Source organism: Dysidea avara, chromosome 8, assembly GCF_963678975.1.
Source record: "Dysidea avara chromosome 8, odDysAvar1.4, whole genome shotgun sequence".
Taxonomy (NCBI): domain Eukaryota; kingdom Metazoa; phylum Porifera; class Demospongiae; order Dictyoceratida; family Dysideidae; genus Dysidea; species Dysidea avara.
In genome coordinates this window covers 12,067,391-12,088,487 of record NC_089279.1, presented here as the reverse complement: position 1 = coordinate 12,088,487, position 21,097 = coordinate 12,067,391, and the positions used below count along the sequence as shown (strand labels likewise).

General features: G+C 37.6%; 2 protein-coding genes across 9 annotated transcripts in view; both read right to left on the bottom strand.

Moving 5' to 3' along the window:
- LOC136263915 (uncharacterized) overlaps nucleotides 1-21,097 on the bottom strand; it is a 255,807-nt gene that overhangs the window by 144,846 nt on the left and 89,864 nt on the right. The window lies entirely within an intron of this gene.
- On the bottom strand, nucleotides 609-20,329 carry LOC136263924 (probable serine/threonine-protein kinase drkA). Of its 2 annotated transcripts, XM_066058573.1 has the most exons (3): nucleotides 13,967-13,987; nucleotides 2,774-2,843; nucleotides 609-2,407 (listed from the first exon to the last, which is right to left on the bottom strand). In XM_066058573.1, the coding sequence occupies exons 1-3, from the start codon at nucleotides 13,970-13,972 to the stop codon at nucleotides 1,008-1,010; spliced, it is 1,476 nt and encodes a 491-aa protein (XP_065914645.1). In that variant the 5' UTR covers nucleotides 13,973-13,987; the 3' UTR covers nucleotides 609-1,007. The 2 variants fall into 2 exon arrangements, with proteins under 2 accessions (XP_065914645.1, XP_065914646.1); XM_066058574.1 differs by lacking the exons at nucleotides 2,774-2,843; nucleotides 13,967-13,987 and adding an exon at nucleotides 20,086-20,329.

Genomic DNA, 21,097 nt, shown 5'->3' with positions numbered 1-21,097 from the left:
GATGATAACCATAGGCTACATACAGTATTTATGCATACACAGCACAATAGGCAGCTAAATTTAACTATACCTATATAGCACACAACTGAATGTACAAGTGTGTATATTTTGGAATGAAATGAATAGAGGTGTGCGATAACAAACTTTGACATATCTCGATATTTCCTTTTAAACATATCTAGATAATTGAAACAAATGAATTATTATAGTCAACTGCCAATTATGTAACCAGTAAGGTGAGCAAATTACAGTTTTTTGAAGAGTATAAATGAGGGGAAAATGTTGGTTTTAGTACAGTGCTTAAGAGGTGGGAGAGTTGGAGATGTCTACACCATCATATATTCCCTTGATACACAAGTAATTTACGGACATTTACTATTATCTAGATAAATAAACTTGTCATCCTAATCTTGATAAGTCTTATGATATCTAGATAATCGGATATATCTAGATAATCGCACACCTCTAGAAATGAATAACATTATACTGATAATACATATTGCAAGAAATATGGAGTGACATGTTGTAGTTTTGTTTACTGTCATGTATCTAGACAGCAGGCAGGTAAATATCAATGCAACATTTTATATATACACAGATAGCTCCTATAATGTTTACATACCATATTTTAACTCTTAAATTAAATCAATGTTGTCCAAAAAACTCAAAGCACTATACTACTACTACTGTAAAGTAAGATAATTCAGTTACAAGTGGATCACAAATTATAAAGCTAAAACTCTTAACATAAAATACCTTGTGTAAAAATAGCTACATGTAAAATATAGCTGTATATAAAACCATATGGCTAGCTAATAGTGTAAAAAGTAAAAAAAAAAAAGAAGTATAGTGTAAACGAAAAAAAAAATTGTAAACAAGTAAAATATGCATTACAACACATAAAAAAAGTATTCAATATTAGCCTAAAGTACATACATATGTACTTATACTTGTAGTGCAAAAGAAAATACATGCAGATGTAGCATCATGTTCACAGGTAAGAGTTGTTAATACTTAGCAGCAGCAATCCCATCCAACTGTACAAGAACATCATACATTGTTGGTCTGTCACTTGACTGTTGTTTGGTACAACTGGTGACCAGTTGATCATACTGTGGATATTGTTGTTGGACCTGTACTTTAAGGCTGTTCACTATTTGAAATGGATGAGTTTTGGTGAGAGTTTCAATGACAACAACTCCAAAGCTATACACATCCATTTTGGGGGAATGCTTTGTGTAATCAGCAGCTTCAGGGGCTCCATAGGCCATTGCTCCAGGACCAGCAGTGGCTACTTGCTGTTGTATCTTAGCAGTACCTAAGTCTCCTAGTTTGGCCAGCCACTCACCATTGTAGAGTACCTTCAGTAACACATTGGCACTACTCACATCACGATGGATTACCGGATCTGGTCTGGTATGTAAGAAATGGAGAGCCTTAGCAACATCATGAAGAATACCATTAATCTGATCATCCTTAACTATTTCTTCTTCATATGCACTCCTCAGGCTAGTATCCATCATCTCCATCAAGATTACTGGAGGACCTTCTAGTGTAGCTCCAAGGAAAGTAACAATATTCTGATGCTGACACACAAGAGCCATTTCCATTTCTCGTTGAAATAGTTGTCTGGTTCTTGGAGCAGTGATGAGTTTGTGAAGACATTTAGCAGCAACAGTGGCTTCTCGAAATGTAGCCTCATGGACAGTAGCCCAAGCTCCTCTACCAATTTCCTTCCCAATTTTTAACTGATCAATTGAAACAACCCACAATCTACTACAGGTCAACATGGACTGTACACCTAACAACTGTTGTTGAGTGAGGGACAGTTGGCTCTGTAAAAAACTGTTGCTTGCTTTCATTTCCTTTTGCACATCCAAAAATTGCTGCTGGGTGATGGAAAGTTGGTTTTGCATTTGAGACAACTGATTCAGTAACAGAGCATTACTTGCTTTCAAGTCTTCATTGCATCTCTGCATATCCACAGATTGCTTTTGTGTGATGGAAAACTGGTTCTGATTCTGCGACAATTGAATTTGTAGGTTAGTCATGCTAGTTCTCAAATCATTGTTAGTTTTTTTCACATCTAACAACTGTTGTTGAGCAAGGGATAACCCATTCTGCAAGTTACTATTATCTAGTTTCAATTGTTCATTGCTTTTCTGCACATCCAATGACTTTTGGAAGGATTGGCGTACATTTATATCCATTCTTTGAACCATTTCATTAATTTCTCTAACCTTTCTTTCTATTTCATTTGTGTCTTGATGTGGTTTACTAACAGTAGAGCTGATTTGGCCACTGCTTTCAAGTTGCATTGCCTGCTGTGTCTGTTTCATTTTATTCTCTGGTGTTGTAAGATGCTGAGGATTTACAACAGAAGAGATTTCATGTCTTGTGTCAGATTCTAAATAACACAAAAGTAAAAATATTACACTAAAGAAAATTTATAAAAGATTATAGAACTTGGTGTGGGTGAGATCAAAGGAAAAGGCGTATTTTAAACTTCACAAAGTACACTTTAGGGTAAACAGTGCTTTATTGCCCACAATGAGTGTTTTATTACACCACAAAGAGTACTTCATTACAATAAAGCACTGTTTGTGGGCAATAAAACACAGTTGCCCACATGCTTTAGTGCAGGCTAATAGCCAGTGGTGCTCACGTCAGTACGATTAATCACCCAAGCTAGTGAAGGCTGATACCCCTTGCCACACTGAGTGGTCAATCACCCAATACAAATTCTACCACTGGATTGCTTTTATACACATACCTAAATGCTTCAATGATGGGTGGGAGAAGGTAAAGTTGCTGTTATGTTTGTTAATGTAAGCAGACAAGTCCTGGAGACATCACAGAAATACTTCATTATACATCACAACAGAATCGATTGTGGGTTGTGACCAAAATCTGCTAAAACACACAATGAATGTCTACTATGCCAAACTATGGTGAACTACTTGTGAGTTACTTTGTTAAACTAGTTTGTGGGTATTCAGGCTGCTAATAATTCATGTAATGTGTGTTAATTACGAGTCCTAGTGTATGGCACAACTAGAAAGTTTCATAAATCATTTAAAGCATTGCCTTGCTTGTGCTACAGGGTATATAAAAATAAAGCACCTGGCATTTGGCCTTGATGCTATTAAAGCACTTGGCTTCACCTTGTGCTCTATTCACATCTTGGCTGCACACCTCGTACTTTATTTTCATATAGCACCTACAGCATGCAATGCTTTAACATATACAGACAACACTTTATTAAACATAATTATGCTGAACAACATCTGAAAAAGAAAAACTAATGGTATGATTTTTAATAATTCAAAATTCTGTGGCACATGCAATAATTACTTGCAAAGTATATCATGCAGCATCAAGATACATGCTATGTACCAATACAGAATGTAAAATTCTTTTGAGTGCATATATTAGTGTTCAAGGTTAATACAAACCAAGAGCATTGTAGCTGAATTCCATAATACATACACATGCATCCAGAAAATAATATGGTCAAAAATACATTCTATTCCTAGTACTGTTCATACATCTAGTTGTACAAGTTAATGTATGCACATAATAACTGCCAAACAAACTACAGATCTTCAAGAATCCCACATGTTAGCGTAAGCCTAAATTTACAGTACAATACAATAAACACAATGGGTGAAATATTCACATAACAAGTAGAAGGAAAAATTAAGTTGGATTAGAGATCAAAGATGAAAAAATTAGTGAAACAGGTGAATAGCTAAAAAAGTAATGAAACAAGGAAAGTTGCCTACACCTGCAGATATACTAGTAGACATTAAATCCCTAAACTTTAGTCTATAACCATGACTGAATTAGGAAGTAAATGTCCATTAGTATATCTGCAGGTATAGGCAACCTTCAATGCTTCACCACTTTTTAGCTATTCCCTTTTTTCACTACTTGTTTATTCTTGAATCCCTAATCCAACTTACAATTCTTGATATCTACTTGTTTGTTTACTTTTTATAACATAACTAGCATTGGCGCCTGCCCTACGTGCAGGACCATGTCCACACTAACTAAAAGTCATAAGCATTAAACATTATCACCATGTATTCACACAGCATGCATGATGGCCTAGGGTGGGATATGTTGATATTTCAATTTCACCTTCCTCATGTAATTATAAATAGCTTGCAGGAACTGCATGCCTGAGCCATTCTTAAATTACATTTTGGAAGGCTCAATTTCCACATCAACAAGTAAGTTTAAAGTAATAGCAGATGACTGGACAATTGACCCAAATGTTATTTTATCCTGCATTTCTTGGTGGTAGAATCATTGGGAGGCACTTTTGCTGGACTAATCTGCCACATTGAGGATGTCTGCTGACACCCGACCAAACAGCTGTTGAACATGCTGCCGCTCAAACCGACTGAGCATTAGTATCAATGACTGCTTTTGGAGGAAAGTTCGTAACCACCTAGCAATGGTGCTGCTAGTAACTGGTTTGTGTTTTTCAATCCATGACAAAAACAGATAATTGGATTTTTCAGATCTGAAGGAAGCTGTACATTCCTCATATGTATACAGAGCCCTCACTGGACACAATAATTTATTCACTGCATAGTAAGGGAAGAAAAACTCCTTGACTGGCTTTGCTGAGCAACTCCGCTTTGCCAAGTATACGGGTTGGAATATTGCTTCTTTAGAGGTGTATGTCCAGGATCGGATATCCAATTTAGACAGATCAGTTGATCTGAAAGGGCGAGTGAGAGCCATAAGCATGGTTGTCTTAACTGACATCCACTTATAACTGGAGGCCAGACCTGAAAGCAAAAGCAATAGATACTTTCACACAAAGCTGGACTTGGGTGAGGGATTATGCCCATTTCCCATGGCGCCTGATTTCTCATTTCCTGAGTCAGACAAAGGGACGACAAGCCAGGATAGTTCTGGTGACACTGCCATATAAACCATGGTTTCCACTGCTTTTCAAAATGCTGAAGGACCATCCCCACCAATTTCCAAACATCCCAGATCTAATGTTGAACCCAACCAACCAGGAGTTAATAATGAAACAGGAAGTGCCAAAAATAGTCGCATGGCCCATCCTTTGCTTCATGAGGAATTTCTACACAGGACCAGACCTGTTGCTCTCCTTATGGAGAGACAAAACCAACAGTAGTGGCAACTCACAGTTTGCAACCCACTAGTTGGTGTAAGCAAAGGAATAAAAATCCCATTACTGGACCTGTAGAAGATGTAGTTAATTTTCTAGCAGAACCCAGGGATACCAATATAGGTCTCTGAATACATACCGTTCAGCTATATCGTCAGTCCATGAGAGAGTGAAAGCACAGAGTATAGGACAACACCCGCTGGTTTGTAGGGTAATGGAAGGGACATTTAATGAAAAAACACCTATGCCAAGGTACTCTCATTTTTGGGATGTTGGGTTAGTATTATGCTTCATTTAACAGCTGGGTAGCTGTTCGGTTAGCCATGATACAAATATATCTATTTGGAGAGGACCCATCGATTGCTGAATTTGTTGGAATACAGATGGATTGATCATCCAGTTGCATTGGTCCTTCATAACCCTGGATTCCATGTCTGCCACCTTGTTGAGAATGCCAGGTAGGTGCGCTCCTTTGAGTGGTATATACCTCTCTGGAGACACCATTCTCATATTTCCAGAGCTAAGTTGCACTGTTGAACTGAGTGCATACCTCTCTTCTGGTTGATATACCTGTACTGTAAGTCTGTAACTCATTGCAGAGATGTTGGCCATTTTCAGAAGGACTATGCCTGTTTCATTGGTGGTGAAGGTTTTGAAGGTTTTGAAGGTCAGAAAAGCAGTTGAAAGCTCCAAGTTTATGTGCTCGGTTGCTACAACTCCCCCTGTACTGGTGTCCCAGTACCTCGCTCACCACCCCTGGTGTGAGGCATCAGATTCTATGATTACCGCAGGACATAATGGTACTTCCACTGTTTGTGTATCTAGAGTTGACCACCAAGTGAAATCCCTGATCATCTCACTGATCAGAGTTATCTGAGAATTGGACTTGTCGGAGTACCCCAAGAAGTTGTTCTCGGGAATCACTGAATTGATTGCCCTCTGTAGGGCTCTGTAACCTATAGTGGAGCTTATTTGACAGCGCCCCAAGGTGTTGAACAGGACCCCAAAGAGTTGACACTGATGTAAGGGTACTTGTATTTTGCACATTTAAAAAATTCCCTACTACATGATCCTTTAGTCATTGCTGGAACTGCTGTTTCCTTTGCTGCCACCCCAACGACCCCAGTAGTTCTGTTTCAGGGGTGGCACTTTTGGTCTGGGTCTCCTGCATTGGCTGCAGCTTCCAATCGCTCTTTAGCAATCTCACCAAAAATTTGATCCAAAAAGAAAGGAGCTGTAGTTGCAAAGTCCTCATCTTCAACTAGTGACTTAAGTTGAGGGTTGAGGTGTTATAGCACTGCTTTCCTCCACTGAATGTCATGATGTTAAGAAGCATTTCTTAACAATACCACGGCAGCTCTTATTCCCTGGATGGCCTCAGCCTGGTTTATATCACCTGCATCCACTTTATCAATAATTGCTATCGGTGAAGCAGTTGCCTCCAGCCAGAGTTTATGAGTCTTCTGAGTGGTGGCATCAACTCTGACAACATCCTTGGAAATGGTGGAGGCAATGAAACTGTCTAGTTGAGGCAGCTTCAGCCACTTAGTTGGAAAGCCTGAGCTTCACCTTTTTTTAGTTCTGGTAGTGTCTAGTCTTAAAGGCTGTCTCAATAAAACCATTGCCCTCTTCAGAAAGTTTGATGGTGTCATCACTATCACCATCGCCAGTATCACCGCCAGAGTTTTCATCGTCAGCAAGTATGATTCATACCCAGATCATTGCCTTGCCACCTGTTTCATTACCATTCTGTGGAAGAATAGCATGACCAGACTTCTTGGTTGACAGGTTGTTGCCAACAGTAGCCCTGCTGCTTTTCAATGCTGCCACATTGGCCTAAAGAATCTTCATGCTAGTCAGAGTTCTTGAAAAAGTCCTTCAGTCGCATTAAACTCAGTCATGTTTTCAACTTCAGTCAACCACAGAGAAATAACTTGCTGTCAAAGCCAAAAAAAGCTGGTCAAGTGAAGACAGGTGGAGTTCATATACTCAAACAGGGTGATGACTTATTATAACTATTGTTTTTGTCACATGTACTTCAAAATAGCTGTCATACCGTAAGCGTAGAAATTTTCGTGGATTTCGTGGTTTGCAGCTGATCCACGAAAATTAATCCACATAAAACTGATACATGAAAATTAATCCATTTAGAAACTCACGCCTCAGCTCGAAATGCACTACGTATGACCTGACTATGACATGTACACCTGTTCACAACGTGAATAGATACTGATGGCCTTGTTCAAGTATCTAAGACCCGTTTCCTCTGATTCCAGCAGGCAAGATTCTGAGTCAACCCCACAAAATGGTTTGCTTCAGATAAGTACGCCAGCGTAAATGGAGTAGCCAAAGCTGTTAAGCTGTAGTTAAACCTTAAACGCAACCTTAAAGCATGGATTTTGCTCCCCACGGCTCCTCGAGAAAATAAACCGGCTTGTCGAGATTAAACCACAAAAATTATATCCACAAAATTTAGTTCACTTGCAAACCTGTCTTTTTGGCAAACCACAAAAATTTTACCCTCAAAATTTAATACGCTTACGGTAAGTCACTCTAATTAGTCAATTACGTGTTAATATGGAAACTAAGCCTTCCAAAATGTAATACACCTAATGTTATTCATATCAATGTTACCGATATACTTGAAAGTGAATAGTTTTGAACCGATTTGATGATAACACTGTACCAGCATTCCGCCCAGCACCAGTGCTTGCTCCTACACGACGTAAACTGTAACCCACAATCAATAATTGAGATAAACACAAGGTGTAATGCTTTAGCTTACACATGCATGCAGAGTTGTTCCGTCAATGGGATAAAAACTTTACACAGTGATTGCAAACAGTACCAGATCTTACTACAAAAGTTTTTTAGTGATTTTAAAATTATGTGCCTAACCACAAAAGCCTTCTCTCTCAAATAATTAATTTTCCTGTGTATGGCATACTTTGCCTATGATCTCATGTGACTTAGAACATGGTCAATTGCTAAACTAATAAACTCTGATATGCTTTATTTACTAATTTGCCAAATATACTTAAATTGTATATACAGTTACCCAATTGCACAGCCTTCACTGTATTAAAAACACGTTCGTTCCATTGTTGCTTAATATCATCAATGTAGAGTATACCCATATAGTGCAATATATTGATGGGGGAAATTTTGATGGATCTAACTAAGATCCAAGAGAGAGCAAAAACAGAAAAATTAATCAACGATTCACTTCATTCAATGAAAGAGAAATTAGTAATAGAGTTACAGAGTAGAGAGAAAAATAACAGCAGCACCAGTAGTGCTACTGGGTGCAACACCAGCAATACTGGAAGTACAAGCAAAGCTGGCAGTGGCAGCCCCTGTAATACTTCAACAAGCCACAGCGTCAGCAACACTGGCAGTAGCATCGGCACCAGCAATACTGGCAGTAGTAGCACCAACCTCAGCATCAATGATAGTGGTAGTAACACTACCGTAAATCTAAACAGTTGTACAATGCTCAAGGATGAAGATATCATTGAAGTCATTGATTTGGAAACTGCAAATAATGAATCAGCAGGAAAAAAAAAACCATGGTATGTTGGTACCATCTCACATTATCATAATTATGTGAAAAGCTTGCAAATATGGAAATCAATCACTGTCAAAAAATGTTAAAGCTACAGTTTCCTAAATTGAATGGATTAAGGTCAATCCTGCACAATCCAGTGAGCCCACAGCCAAATTGTTCATTGTCCTTCACGTAATTACAGCAACAATCATTGGCTATAACAGTGGAATGATGAAAATATATGACTCTGTTTTCTGATGAACCTACAAAACAGATTTTGTACACACACAAAAGCAAGTAAGAGAGAATGACTGGAATTTTTGCTATTGTGTTTGCTACCAGGTTAGCACTAGTTGTTATTGATATAAAATATGCCAATTTCCACCAGGACCAGATGAGGTTTCATCTTGCCAGGTGCTTACTCCAGAACAACATGATTTTATTCCATAAATATAACAACTCATGACCTTGATATTATATGGTTGTTGAAACTAAACCTAGTGAAATGCAAAATTATGCATATTGGTAATCCTCCCACTGATAGTGGATACACACTGTGTAATAATGGTTCTGGAGAATGCATCCAATTGATGGAAGTTGACCATGAGAAAGATCTTGGAGTCTGGATCTATAGTCCTGTAAGGCGGCTGCATCAGCTATGAGGGTTTTATCTATGATTAGAAGAGCATTTGTTAAGATCTTGAAAGAACTGTTTACATTTCTGTACAAAACATATGTAAGCCCACATTTAGACTACTGCTCATCTGTCTGGAGTCCATATTTTTCCAAGGACATAGAAGCATTAGAGAAAGTACAGAAGCGGGCTACGAAGTTAATTAAAGGTTTTGGTAATATGTTTTATGATCAGAAATTAAAGTCCTTGGGTTCAGGTTAAGAGTATATTTAACCCTTAAACCCGCAGAGAATTTTTTGGAAATGCATGTTTACACAATATGGGCACGCATGGCGACACTAGGTGGGGTAACTTAATTTTTACAGCCTACAAAATACACATAGATTAAAAGTGTGTTTACTGGGCTACTTGGAGAAGGTTAAATGAATACTGTAACTACACTGGCTTACTTGTTATAAAGCAGTGAACAGTGACGAGTTGCATCTTCGTGATTCTAATTCTTGCCACGTATTTAATTTTGATTGTGGTTTACTCAAGTGAGTCATATATGGCCTGATACAAAATTTCACGACAAATTGAATGGAAGTTTTTGCAAGGCAATAGGATCAACTACCATCAAGTTATCGACCATTTTATAAAGGCATATAAAGAGTTTGTGTGTTTCCTTACTGAAAAGTTATTTTCATGGCTAGTTTTGGCCTCACAATTTAGCATTAGGGTAAAACCCTAGGTATCACTTTAATCCTTGCTACATCACAAGTAGAATGACGTCAATTGTATAGCCATAGGATGGATGCTTTGAAAGTTACAGTGCTTTCTGCAAAGCATGTATATTTATTCAGTTTTATTCCAATTTTCTGGATTATGCGAGTTTAAGGGTAAAAGGAAGAAACAAAACATGATTTTCATGCATATGTAGCTCCATGTTCCCTTCTCAAATTGGAATCATTTTTATACTGCAAATGCCATCCACCTTCAGCACTCTATATACCAAATTTGAGAAGATTGCCTAATGCAATCATGAAATATAAGCCTTCTAATTTCGGATTCATTTCTTACCTTAAGTGGCTTAGATTCTTCTTTTGCAAACTTTACAAAAACCATTATAAAATGCAAATACTGTATGTACCTCAATTGTTTTGAACTTTGGTACAATTTAAGAATGTATTGTGGCACAATCATGTACCAAGTTTGGTGTAAATCTGATAAATAGCCATAGAGCTATGGATGATCATTTGGTAAAAAAAAGCCCAACTTGTTGTTGTCACACCTACAGTTAAACTGCTTATGGAAATAACTTAAAAATTGATATGCATATAAGCTAACCATCATAGCTCACACCTTTTGTGGTTCAAAAGAAATCACATTGACAGCTATAGAGTTACAAGACAAAATCCAAACAACTGTAAATCAGTGTCAAAATACTCTAATAGAACAGTCACCATGGGTTAATTAACCCTTTGAGGACCAAAGTCCAATATATTGGATGCAAGTACATGGGCTAGTATAAGCCGTTATAACTACTTATCAGTACACAGTATAAAGAATTCGCTAATACCACGATACTCACCATGAAATTCCTGACAAAATCACACCGAGTATTGCTTGGTTTGAAAAGAATCTCCGCTGGTAGGTAGTCTCATCCTCGTAGTCCCATTCTGCTTGGTGGCGCTTATCAATTAGAGATTACAAGTGCCCCCTCCAAAAGGGCCTGGTGAAATGCCCATACCATTTTTGTCCGAGAAATCACCAACTCTGGCGAGTGATAATTGGTGTTTAATAACTACACAAGAGGTGATGATTTGAGGTAAGCTTTACTTTTGTAAAATCTGTACTGTGTAGCCACAAAATGATAAATACTATTTAATGGTCACTTTTTGTAAAATCTTGTGCAAGTATTAAACACCAATTATCACTTGCCAAAGTTGGCAATTTCTCGGACAAAAATGGTATGGGAATTTTACCAGAATCTTTTGGAGGGGGCGCTTATGATCTCTAATCGATAAGCGCCATCCCAAAGAATGGGTCTGCTAGGATGAGAGTAGCTGGTAGGCCGCCAAGAAAAAGTAGCTCTCTACACCTGCTACTTTGATCAACCATATCTCGATGATACTTCATCGTAGTGCATCAAACTAAACGCCATTAGACTCAGCACATGTTGGTGATTGGATTTGTATACAAAAGATCACATGACTACCTCATGAATACGCAATGAAGAAATAACGAAGCGGACATTCAGTGGAGATGACATCGTCCGTTCTTTGCTTCATATCACAACTACTGTTTTGTGTAGAACAAAATTGTTATGATATTATTGTTGTGTACGAAATTACCATTAAGTTAATGCCAAACAATAATCTGTCTGCGTTTTACAGAAGGCTACTGCCTTCCTTATAACACAAAGTTATGCATTCCTCCATACTTGAAAATTAATTTGGTCCTCGAAGGGTTAATTAATTAAATTAAAATTAAAAAGATGTATGAAAAATGTCAAAAAACTTTCTATCAGCATTCAAACCAGGGAACTCCATACTGAACACCCAAATTCTTAACCGCTGAGCTGCTGTTATCACGGCTGATTGCCTCACTTAATCTCTACTTTATAAATGAAAATTCTAGCTAAAACCTACTTAGTAGTAAAAGTTCATAACTTAATAGATCTACCAGTGGAAAATCTAGGACATTCTATGTGTGCTTCATTAGAAATCCTCTAAAACTGTGTGCTTTATTACAGTATCACAAAAGTAATCAAATAAATTCTGTAATAATACAATACCATTACAACTTCTCTAGTATTCTGTATATTAAAGCCAACACTATAGCCATTTTGGTAGAGATTGGCGGAGTAGCACACTACTTGTAACCATCATAACCATCATAGCAAGTGCAAGTATAAGAAGATATAGTAGGGATATTCACTTCTTATTGTTTTACGGTATTTGGACATTACGTACTATTCCGATCCAGCTTGTTTCAGTACTTTTTATTGCAGCATTATACACCGTCCCTACTCTAATTTAAAACTCCTAATTTTTTCTTATACTTGTTTGTGAAGTTTTTTTGCAAGCTCATGACCACTAAATAGCATGCTGAGTTAATCACAGCACTATTATACTAGATTATGACTTAAACAATAACAACTGATCAGTGGGTGTGGCTCTACATAAGCCTGCAGCAAGGCCTGCAGACAATAATGGATATGAATTAGTGCATACCTACAGACTGATGAATGGGCGTGGCTACTATATGTCTACAGACAGTAATTTACATAAATGAGTGTGGATGTGTGCATATCTACACACTTATGAATGGGTGTGGCTACCATATGTCTACAGACAGTAATTTACATAAGTGGGCATGGCTCACGAAAGAAGCAGAGCTATGCTATGGTGTGTAGTAACACGTCCATATTTAATTTAGCATGTGGAGTCAGACCCGAACAAACTGTAAAGCAGGACCTGGATGACCCGACTTGGTTTAACATTGTTACTAAAACTATATTTATTGACTTACACATTGCTATACAGTTCGCCTTGAGTTACTCTCTCTGATCAATATCAACAGCAAGTCATATATACACATGTGTTTTTGATGCAACTGGCCGCCACGTGTATTCGAATAGTTTGATACAATATACACTGTTATGGAAGCCTTCCTATAGTCTATTAACACTCAGTGGTAGAGTAGAACCTTGACTGATGGCCATGGTAAAGAAGGATAAAAGGTAAGACAATAGTGAAAGCATTGTGTGTTTATCAGTATACCAAAGGTTTCTCTTAAGTGAACTAGAAACGTTTCTGCAAAATAATTAAGGCTGTAGCTGTAGCCAGTTTTCCTCTACGCTTGACTGAAAGCGTCAGGCAGGCAGGCAGGCAGGCAGGCAGGCAGGCAGGCAGGCAGGCAGGCAGGCAGGCAGGCAGGCAGGCAGGCAGGCAGGCAGGCAGGCAGGCAGGCAGGCAGGCAGGCAGGCAGGCAGGCAGGCAGGCAGGCAGGCAGGCAGGCAGGCAGGCAGGCAGGCAGGCAGGCAGGAAGGCAGGCAGGCAGGCAGGAAGGCAGGCAGGCAGTAAAACATTCCGTTGAATAATAAAAAAAAATTCTGTAACAACTTGACAGAAATGTTTCGGGTCAATCTGAAAACACTTTCGGTCTTGCTTTTACCCAACCGATCCTGTCATGCTGTTGTGAGGAAAAATCGTGGCAAATTTTTGGGTTATATTATATCACAGATCGCCCCCACATCTTCCATGTCCCTACTATACAGTACTATCGTACTGTATGATAATAAAACTGGTGACAACAGGCTGTAAATTGTACTTTAGCATAAAGGGTGCAGGACTTACTTTGTAAAAATTGAGCAACTGCAACTTATCACATTTTGCATGAAATCGAGATATTCTAATAGAACAGTCACTGCAAAATCTCAATGGACAAATACATAGTATACCTAACTTTGAAGGAATTTACTTTGTTATAAAACACTATTAAATACATGCAATACATAAATATTACAACTATGAACAAGCTAGCACAAAATTATCATACAGTATGATAGTACTGTATATTAGGAAGCATGGAAAATATATAAGGGTTTTAGCCCAATTATATAACTGCATAACAATCCTCACTTTACCTCCATAACAGCTTGGCAGTATTGGTTAGACATAGCCAAGCCCAAAAATGTTTTCAGACACACTCTAACCCTTACAACAAGTTTCTATGGAATTTTAAAAATATTGTATTTAACAGAATTTTCTGCTAACTGACTGACTAACCGCCTGACTGATACCTTCAGCCAAGTGTAACTAGACTTTGGTTAGAGCTACAGGTTTGATTTCTTCACTATTCGACGTCGCTTCTTCCTAAGATGTGCCTTTTTGCCAACTGCAGTAGCTACAATGAGTGCATCATAGACCTGTCTTTGTCTTCCTTTGTGTTCATTTCTTTTCGCTGACACCGTGCTAGGTGTCAATTCGCAGTAAAGCGCTATGGCTTCTCAATAGTTTGTTACATAAAAACTGTCCGTATTTTCCATAGCGAGTGGATTGCTTGTAGAGGTAGTTGTCATACTATTCTTTGTTCGAAACACTGTGTAACGTGTTTGACATAGCTTGAAACAAAGCGTAACAGCTACTTCACTTTTCATTAATTGATAGTTGGGGCATGCATCAATTTGTAGTGAGTGAATAGCTTGTAGAGGCAATTTTCATACTGTCAATCGTTCGAAACGCTGTGTAACGTGCTGAACATAGCTTGACACAAAGCGTAACAACTACTTTACCTTTCGTTAATTGATAGTTGGGGTGTGTGTCTAGACGTTATTAATAATGTCAAGTGCCATTGGGAAGGTATAAAAGCCGGAACGGAATGGAACCGGAACGAAACGCACCCCCTCCTTTAATTATTTTTTATTGCCATAATTACATTTTGTGTTTATTTTCTACATATAGCTACATGATTTCACCTCAGCTGAATCCTATCGTCCTATCATCGACTTCTACACCAACTGCATCAGCGATAATTTATCATCTCCAAATAGTGTACTGCTAATAGCACGTGACCGTAGCACGTTCTGCCCTGCTCAGTTGCATTTTGGTGACGACGGATAGAGAACAGCGGTGATAGACTTTGATGTACTTAAGTGAAGATACAAACTTAAAGCAAAAAAATCTGCTGAACAGCTACAACTTAAGTGGAGATTGTAAAAGTAGCCGCCAGCAAACCCGAGTTCAGTACTGTACCTCCAATGTTATTAATTGTATAAATCACACACTTGTATGCAGTGCTGTGCAGTTTATCTAATTTAATCTAGCTTGAACAGTGCAATAGCTATATCTCGAGTCTCGTACATTATAGCTATGAAATGATATCGTATTCATAATTGCTACCGCCATAGACTAGCCATATTAAAGGTATGCATGGTATAATTATGTTGTCTATGGCCACAATCGGGAAAAGGAGGATACGATGAATCATCATACTCGTCGATAACGTAGCCGTCATCACTATTAATTTTGGAGATGATAAATTATTGCTGATGCAGTTGGTGTAGAAGTCAACGATAGGCCTGATTCAGCTGAGGTGAAATCATGTAGCTATATGTAGAAAACGAACACAAAATGTCATTATGACAATAAAAAATAATTAAAGGAGGGGGTGCGTTCCATTCTGGTTCCATTCCGTTCCGGCTTTTATACCTTCCCAGTGCCATTCATTCTTTTGATGCAGTTGGTATGCACAGGTGCAGCAGTCAATAATTATATTACAAAAAAGTAAACAAACAAGTGCAATGAAATATTAATTAGGAATTTCAAGTTCAACCAGGGATCATAGAAATAAAAAGTAAGAAAACAAGGGAGGTTGCCTACACCTGCAGGAATACAAGTAGATATTTAATCGTTAATTCAGTCATGGGTATACAGAGTGAATTAGGAAGTAAATGTCCACTTGTATACCTGCCAGGTAAACTCGCTTGTTTCCTTACTTTATTTTTCTATGATCAATGATTGAACTTGAAATTTTAAAATTTTCATTGCATTTGTATCAGTATAAAATTTGCTTGGTATCAGATTGATAGGTATTTTTCTGTATTGGTAGAGTACTAGTTTGGCTTATATCATCTTCATTACATCTGTAGATAAGAAGAACAAAGATCTGTGTAAAAGCAAACCTCAAAGCCACTTTATGGTTGGATTTAAAATACAGAAAGAGAGATTCACGCAAAAACAGCCAAGTTGTACAAAAAGGGTGCAGCCTTCAAAAAGCCTGGGTAAAAAAACAGCTGGAAGACCAGTTCCATCATTAATGTCTATGCCACTTCACTAAATAGTTCATGAACTTTGCAGACGTAAATGTGTGGCACAAAATCTGAGACATGTTCGTAACCCTTAAACCTGCACGTAATTTCAAGGAATACGCGATTACACAAAACCATTTAAAATGGCCTGTCTAGCCAGACTAGCCTAACTCTATTAGCCTAAACCTATATACCAACGGAAAGTTTATTCATTGGGCTACATGAGGAAGTCTAAGTAACAACAGAGGCTTACTTGTTATGGAGCGATGGAAACAGTGACTTCATTTTCTGTTATTTCTCAATACTCATGATGGCAGCCATATTAACAATTGATTAAATTACATGAGCTATATATGATGTGACTCACCATTGAATAGGGAATTGCCTCGTGTTTATTTCACACAAATCTGATAAAGTAGGAAGGAGATATTAACCATTTTCTAAAGGTATGGAAGGGGTTTGCGTACTTATTTTGTGTAACGATAGTTTCAGGGCGAGTTTTGGCCCCATGCTTTCATGCTAGGGTAAATCCTAGGTATCATGTTAATCCTTGTTTAATTATGAATAAAATTGTGTTAATTACGTAGCCATAGGAAGAATGGTTTGCAAGTTACAGCGCTTTGTTTAGAGCCATGCGTCAAAGCCGATTTATTGGCTCGTGCAGGTTTAAGGGTTAACAGCCTCAGTTTTACACTATACGGCCTACCCCAATCCAATGAAAGCTTGTCAACACAAAACACAGAAGAGGCTGGTATAATAAGGCTACAAAGCATCACAAAATTCTTGGAGAGATAAATCAAAGTAATGCTCAACTAAATGCACCATTGTAATCCAGCCTGTTAACCACAGCCCACTGCACCACACAACAGGTAGGATCAGAAACAGAATCCAGCGCAAAAGATAACACTGACTGCTTCCTTACAACAAAAATGAAATGAAATGTCATGATGGACAGAAAGTTTATTAAAATGGTCGGCAAAGGAGAACACGACCCAACCACAAATAGAATCAACAAGAACTGTTACACTGTGTCTAGAAGGCCTGTACACAGGACCAGCTGACCCCACAAGATCAAGCAGCCCCAACAAGCAGGAAGATAAAAGATTGGAACACCTAACAAAGCAGGATAAAAATAGATCACGAATGGCACTGCACGGTGAAGCTGGACAATTATTTGCAAGTACAACTACTCAAAATATAGAGATTTACTTACAGCAGCATGAACAACTTGAGACTTAGTGAAAAAGCTGTTCAGTATACAACTGAGCAAAACCAGGTGTTTTTTTTTGCAAAATTTTATGTTGCTGTGAGACGCATTGAAATAAACTGGGTATAGATACGCATGCTTCATATAAAAATATATGCATATTTTAATTACTTCAGTGCACACTAAACCAAAGCTCAAAATATACACCATCAGATTTGCCTGTTCATTGAATTTTTGATCTGTGCTTGTACAGCAAAAGGCATGTGAGTTATGAGCACTTATTTTTTATTTTTTTTGATGGTAGAGAAATGGTCATTATTTCTATGTAAGTTGGAAAGGCTTTTTCCTTTGTCTACATGAAAGGGTATAGGGAAAGCACTATATATACTTTGATGGATTTTACAGTTCATGATTAATACCAAGTCCCAGCTTTGTAGCTTGTTTCAGTTACATGTAATTTCTCTGCCATACATGACCAAATTTTACAAAACCGCACATCAGAGAAAACTAAACTAACATGTGCTATGCAGCAAAAGCCACACAGAAAAATGTATGTCCAACTATATGAGTCCATCCATCTATGCAACACTCTTTCACAAAGCCAGAAACCACCATTCAAGCTTGCCACACCACCCAGAAAAATTGTCTGTTAAAACCAGCCTTGAGGGTCAAAACCAGTAGACTAGTAGTGTAGCTATCCATGCAGTCACTGTCATGTAATTTTGTGTCTGGACTTCGATTATGGTATAGCTCCATTTTGAAGCTTAACCACTTGTCCACTGCTCTGCCCCCACTTCTCTGCCCCCACTTCCCACCCCTTTGTTAACACTTGTGAATCTACTTTGCTCATCCAACAGCTCAGATTTTCTATATTATTGGCGAAAAACTCTACGCAGCTCCAAGTACTGGAAGTAGCCTGAAATTTAGTAAATCGATGCATCTTTGTGTAGTTTCATACGTGTGCTCATTTCCCTTGGCAAGTTTTAATGACTTAAAACATTTAAAACTGTTTATCTGGAAACTTCTAATGTGCAATTTTGATCAGTTATTAAATTTCAGCAACACAGTGTTACTGTACAAATCGAATTTATTGTAGTTCTGACTGTCTAGCATTTACTATAACTCCAAGACTATTCATTGTTACTAGAGAAGTAATAAAATGAAATTTACCTGGAATGCCTTTGACAAGCTTTTAATCCATTGACGGCCAAATTCTCCGGGACCGAAATTTCTGAATTGCATCATACTAACTGTCCAGTACATAGAACTACTTAGTAACCATATATGTAAATACTTGCTATAAACTAAGGAGGTAGACTGTGTTGTTTTTGTTTACATAACGGTAACTGCAACAAAGTTATCAAACAACCAAGTTTAAACTTTGGTAAAAACCAACCCGAACAAACAACAAACCTTCCAACTAGCTATTTATTACACTCCAACGTATTATTCTATACAATAACTTTACTTACAGTGCAATTCATCCCACAGCTGGTTTCTTAGCGATTTGTCCCATTTCTGCTGTTGTGCATATGTATTTGCACTCGTGTCCACCATGCCACGTCTGGGATAAAGCAGTCGACTGCTGACTTTACTTGTCTCCATCAATGTATAACACTTAATTTGTTATTAGCTACTAGTTTTCAATTCAAAGAATGATTTGAATTAAAGGTTACACTTTACTCTATTACATAACAAACACGCACTAGTCTGGGAAGGACCCAGTTATCCCAGAAATGGAACCTCTATGGGCGTGTCCATTTCATCTTGCTATGAAACGCATTTTACAAGTTTTAGCGAGTTTATTCTATAAGTGAGTTATGATGCCATGTTGCCATATATGGTGGCAGTGGTCATTAATGGGTTAAGTAACTGTTTATTTCACTAAATTTTGTACTAACCAATGACCAACCAACCGATGTCTTCAGCCATGCATTCCTTTCCATACAAAATTTATGTACCATTGTCATCATTTTATGTCCCACTTGTTTTTCTACAGAGTGTTAATGGTTGGCTTGTCATGTGCTAAGCGTCATATTTAAATAGAATGGAATGGGAATCATCCTTCATTCTTGCACTACAATCTTACAGGATGTACATTTTACGAGTGGATTGATTGCAGATGCATGTCTTGTTATGTTCTGCACAAGTAATGATGTAATGGGTAGAAATAGAGATAAAATTAGCTTATTTTCTTCATTTTGTTTTCTTTATCTACAAAGCTGCTATAACACAAATATGTTGGATTGCCTTGAAGTTTGGCACATTTAAGAAGAATTTAAAAGTGAGTCTAACCAAGTTTGGATAATCAATGAATAAAGGCTGCACAATCATTAACATGCCTACAAGGTAAACAACTTGGGTGAATAAGTTAAAATTTAGTGTTAGAACAGGCTAAGCATTAAAGCATTTGGAGTAATAGGCACACAGCTTTAATGCAAAAAACAAAAACAAAAAAAAACACAATTACATGATGTAAATTTGTACAAGGTTGCTCGTTTTCCACACTACAGGACAAACCACTTATTGGCCCATGTCAAAAATCTGTGTTTGGTCTACCCATCGCAGCCTCTTATGATTACAAATGAAAAAGTTGTCATATGGTCCCTACTTGAAATTACCTTACACTGAACTACATAACTTTGGATTAGGATAGGCATATGTGTACTCACACTGGCTGTGGGGATGAAAATAGTTTAAAACATATTTCCACTAGTTGTATCAAACATATAAATTTCATGACCCTTACTTTTAGATAGGCTTTCTTCTTCCTCTTCCACCAGTCTACTGATTTTCTGCTGTGTATGCTAATACATGTTGATGTACAAAATAGTTAGAAAATATGATACACAAGTTTTGACAAAATATACATACATTGTGCTACCTTTGCACTAGTGTCATTTGAATCACTATTTTGTATAGTTTGGTTGCAATATGAATTGTTGTATGTGACATATAAACACAAGTATAAGGAAAGTTAGGAATTCTAAGTTTTATTAGGGATCACAGAAATAAAGTAGGGAAACAAGGGAGGTCGTCTACACCTGCAGATATACATTTAATCCCTATATGACTGAACTAGGGATTAAATGTTCATTAGTATATCTGCTGGTATAGACGACCTCCCTTGTTTCTCTACTTTTCTTCCTATGATCCCTAATCAAACTTATAATTCCTAATTTTTCCTTATATTTGCTTGTTAACTTTCTTTTATAACATTATTATGACTAATGAACTCACTTATACCACATCAAAGAAAAGGATGGCGTCAGAGTTAATGTTTATGTCTGAATGCGTTTGTTAGTTATCAATTATCGACTCGAAAGTGAAGAGGTCATTACGCTTCACTTTCAGCTTTGTTCAGTCCATTGTATATAGTGCTACAAACGAGGAAGAGTAGGAGAAGCACCTCTATAATTAATCCAGTCAACACAAAAAAATACTGACGACTTGCACGCCCCAACCATCAATTACTGAATTGAAAGTGAAGTACATTATTCTTCGCTTTCACCTATTTTCAGCTTGTTACACAGCATTATAAATGAAGACCAGTATCAGAAGCACCTCTACAAATAAACATAATCACCATAAAAAATATGGATGATTCCTGTTTATAACAGGGTAGCCACACATCATGCTACCACGAATCAACATTTTGGGCAGTCAGCAAAAAGAAATGGGATACAAAGGAGGACAATGTAAATCCATGATGTGTGCATTGTACTTACTGCAGTACGCCAAGACACATCTTGGGAAAAAGT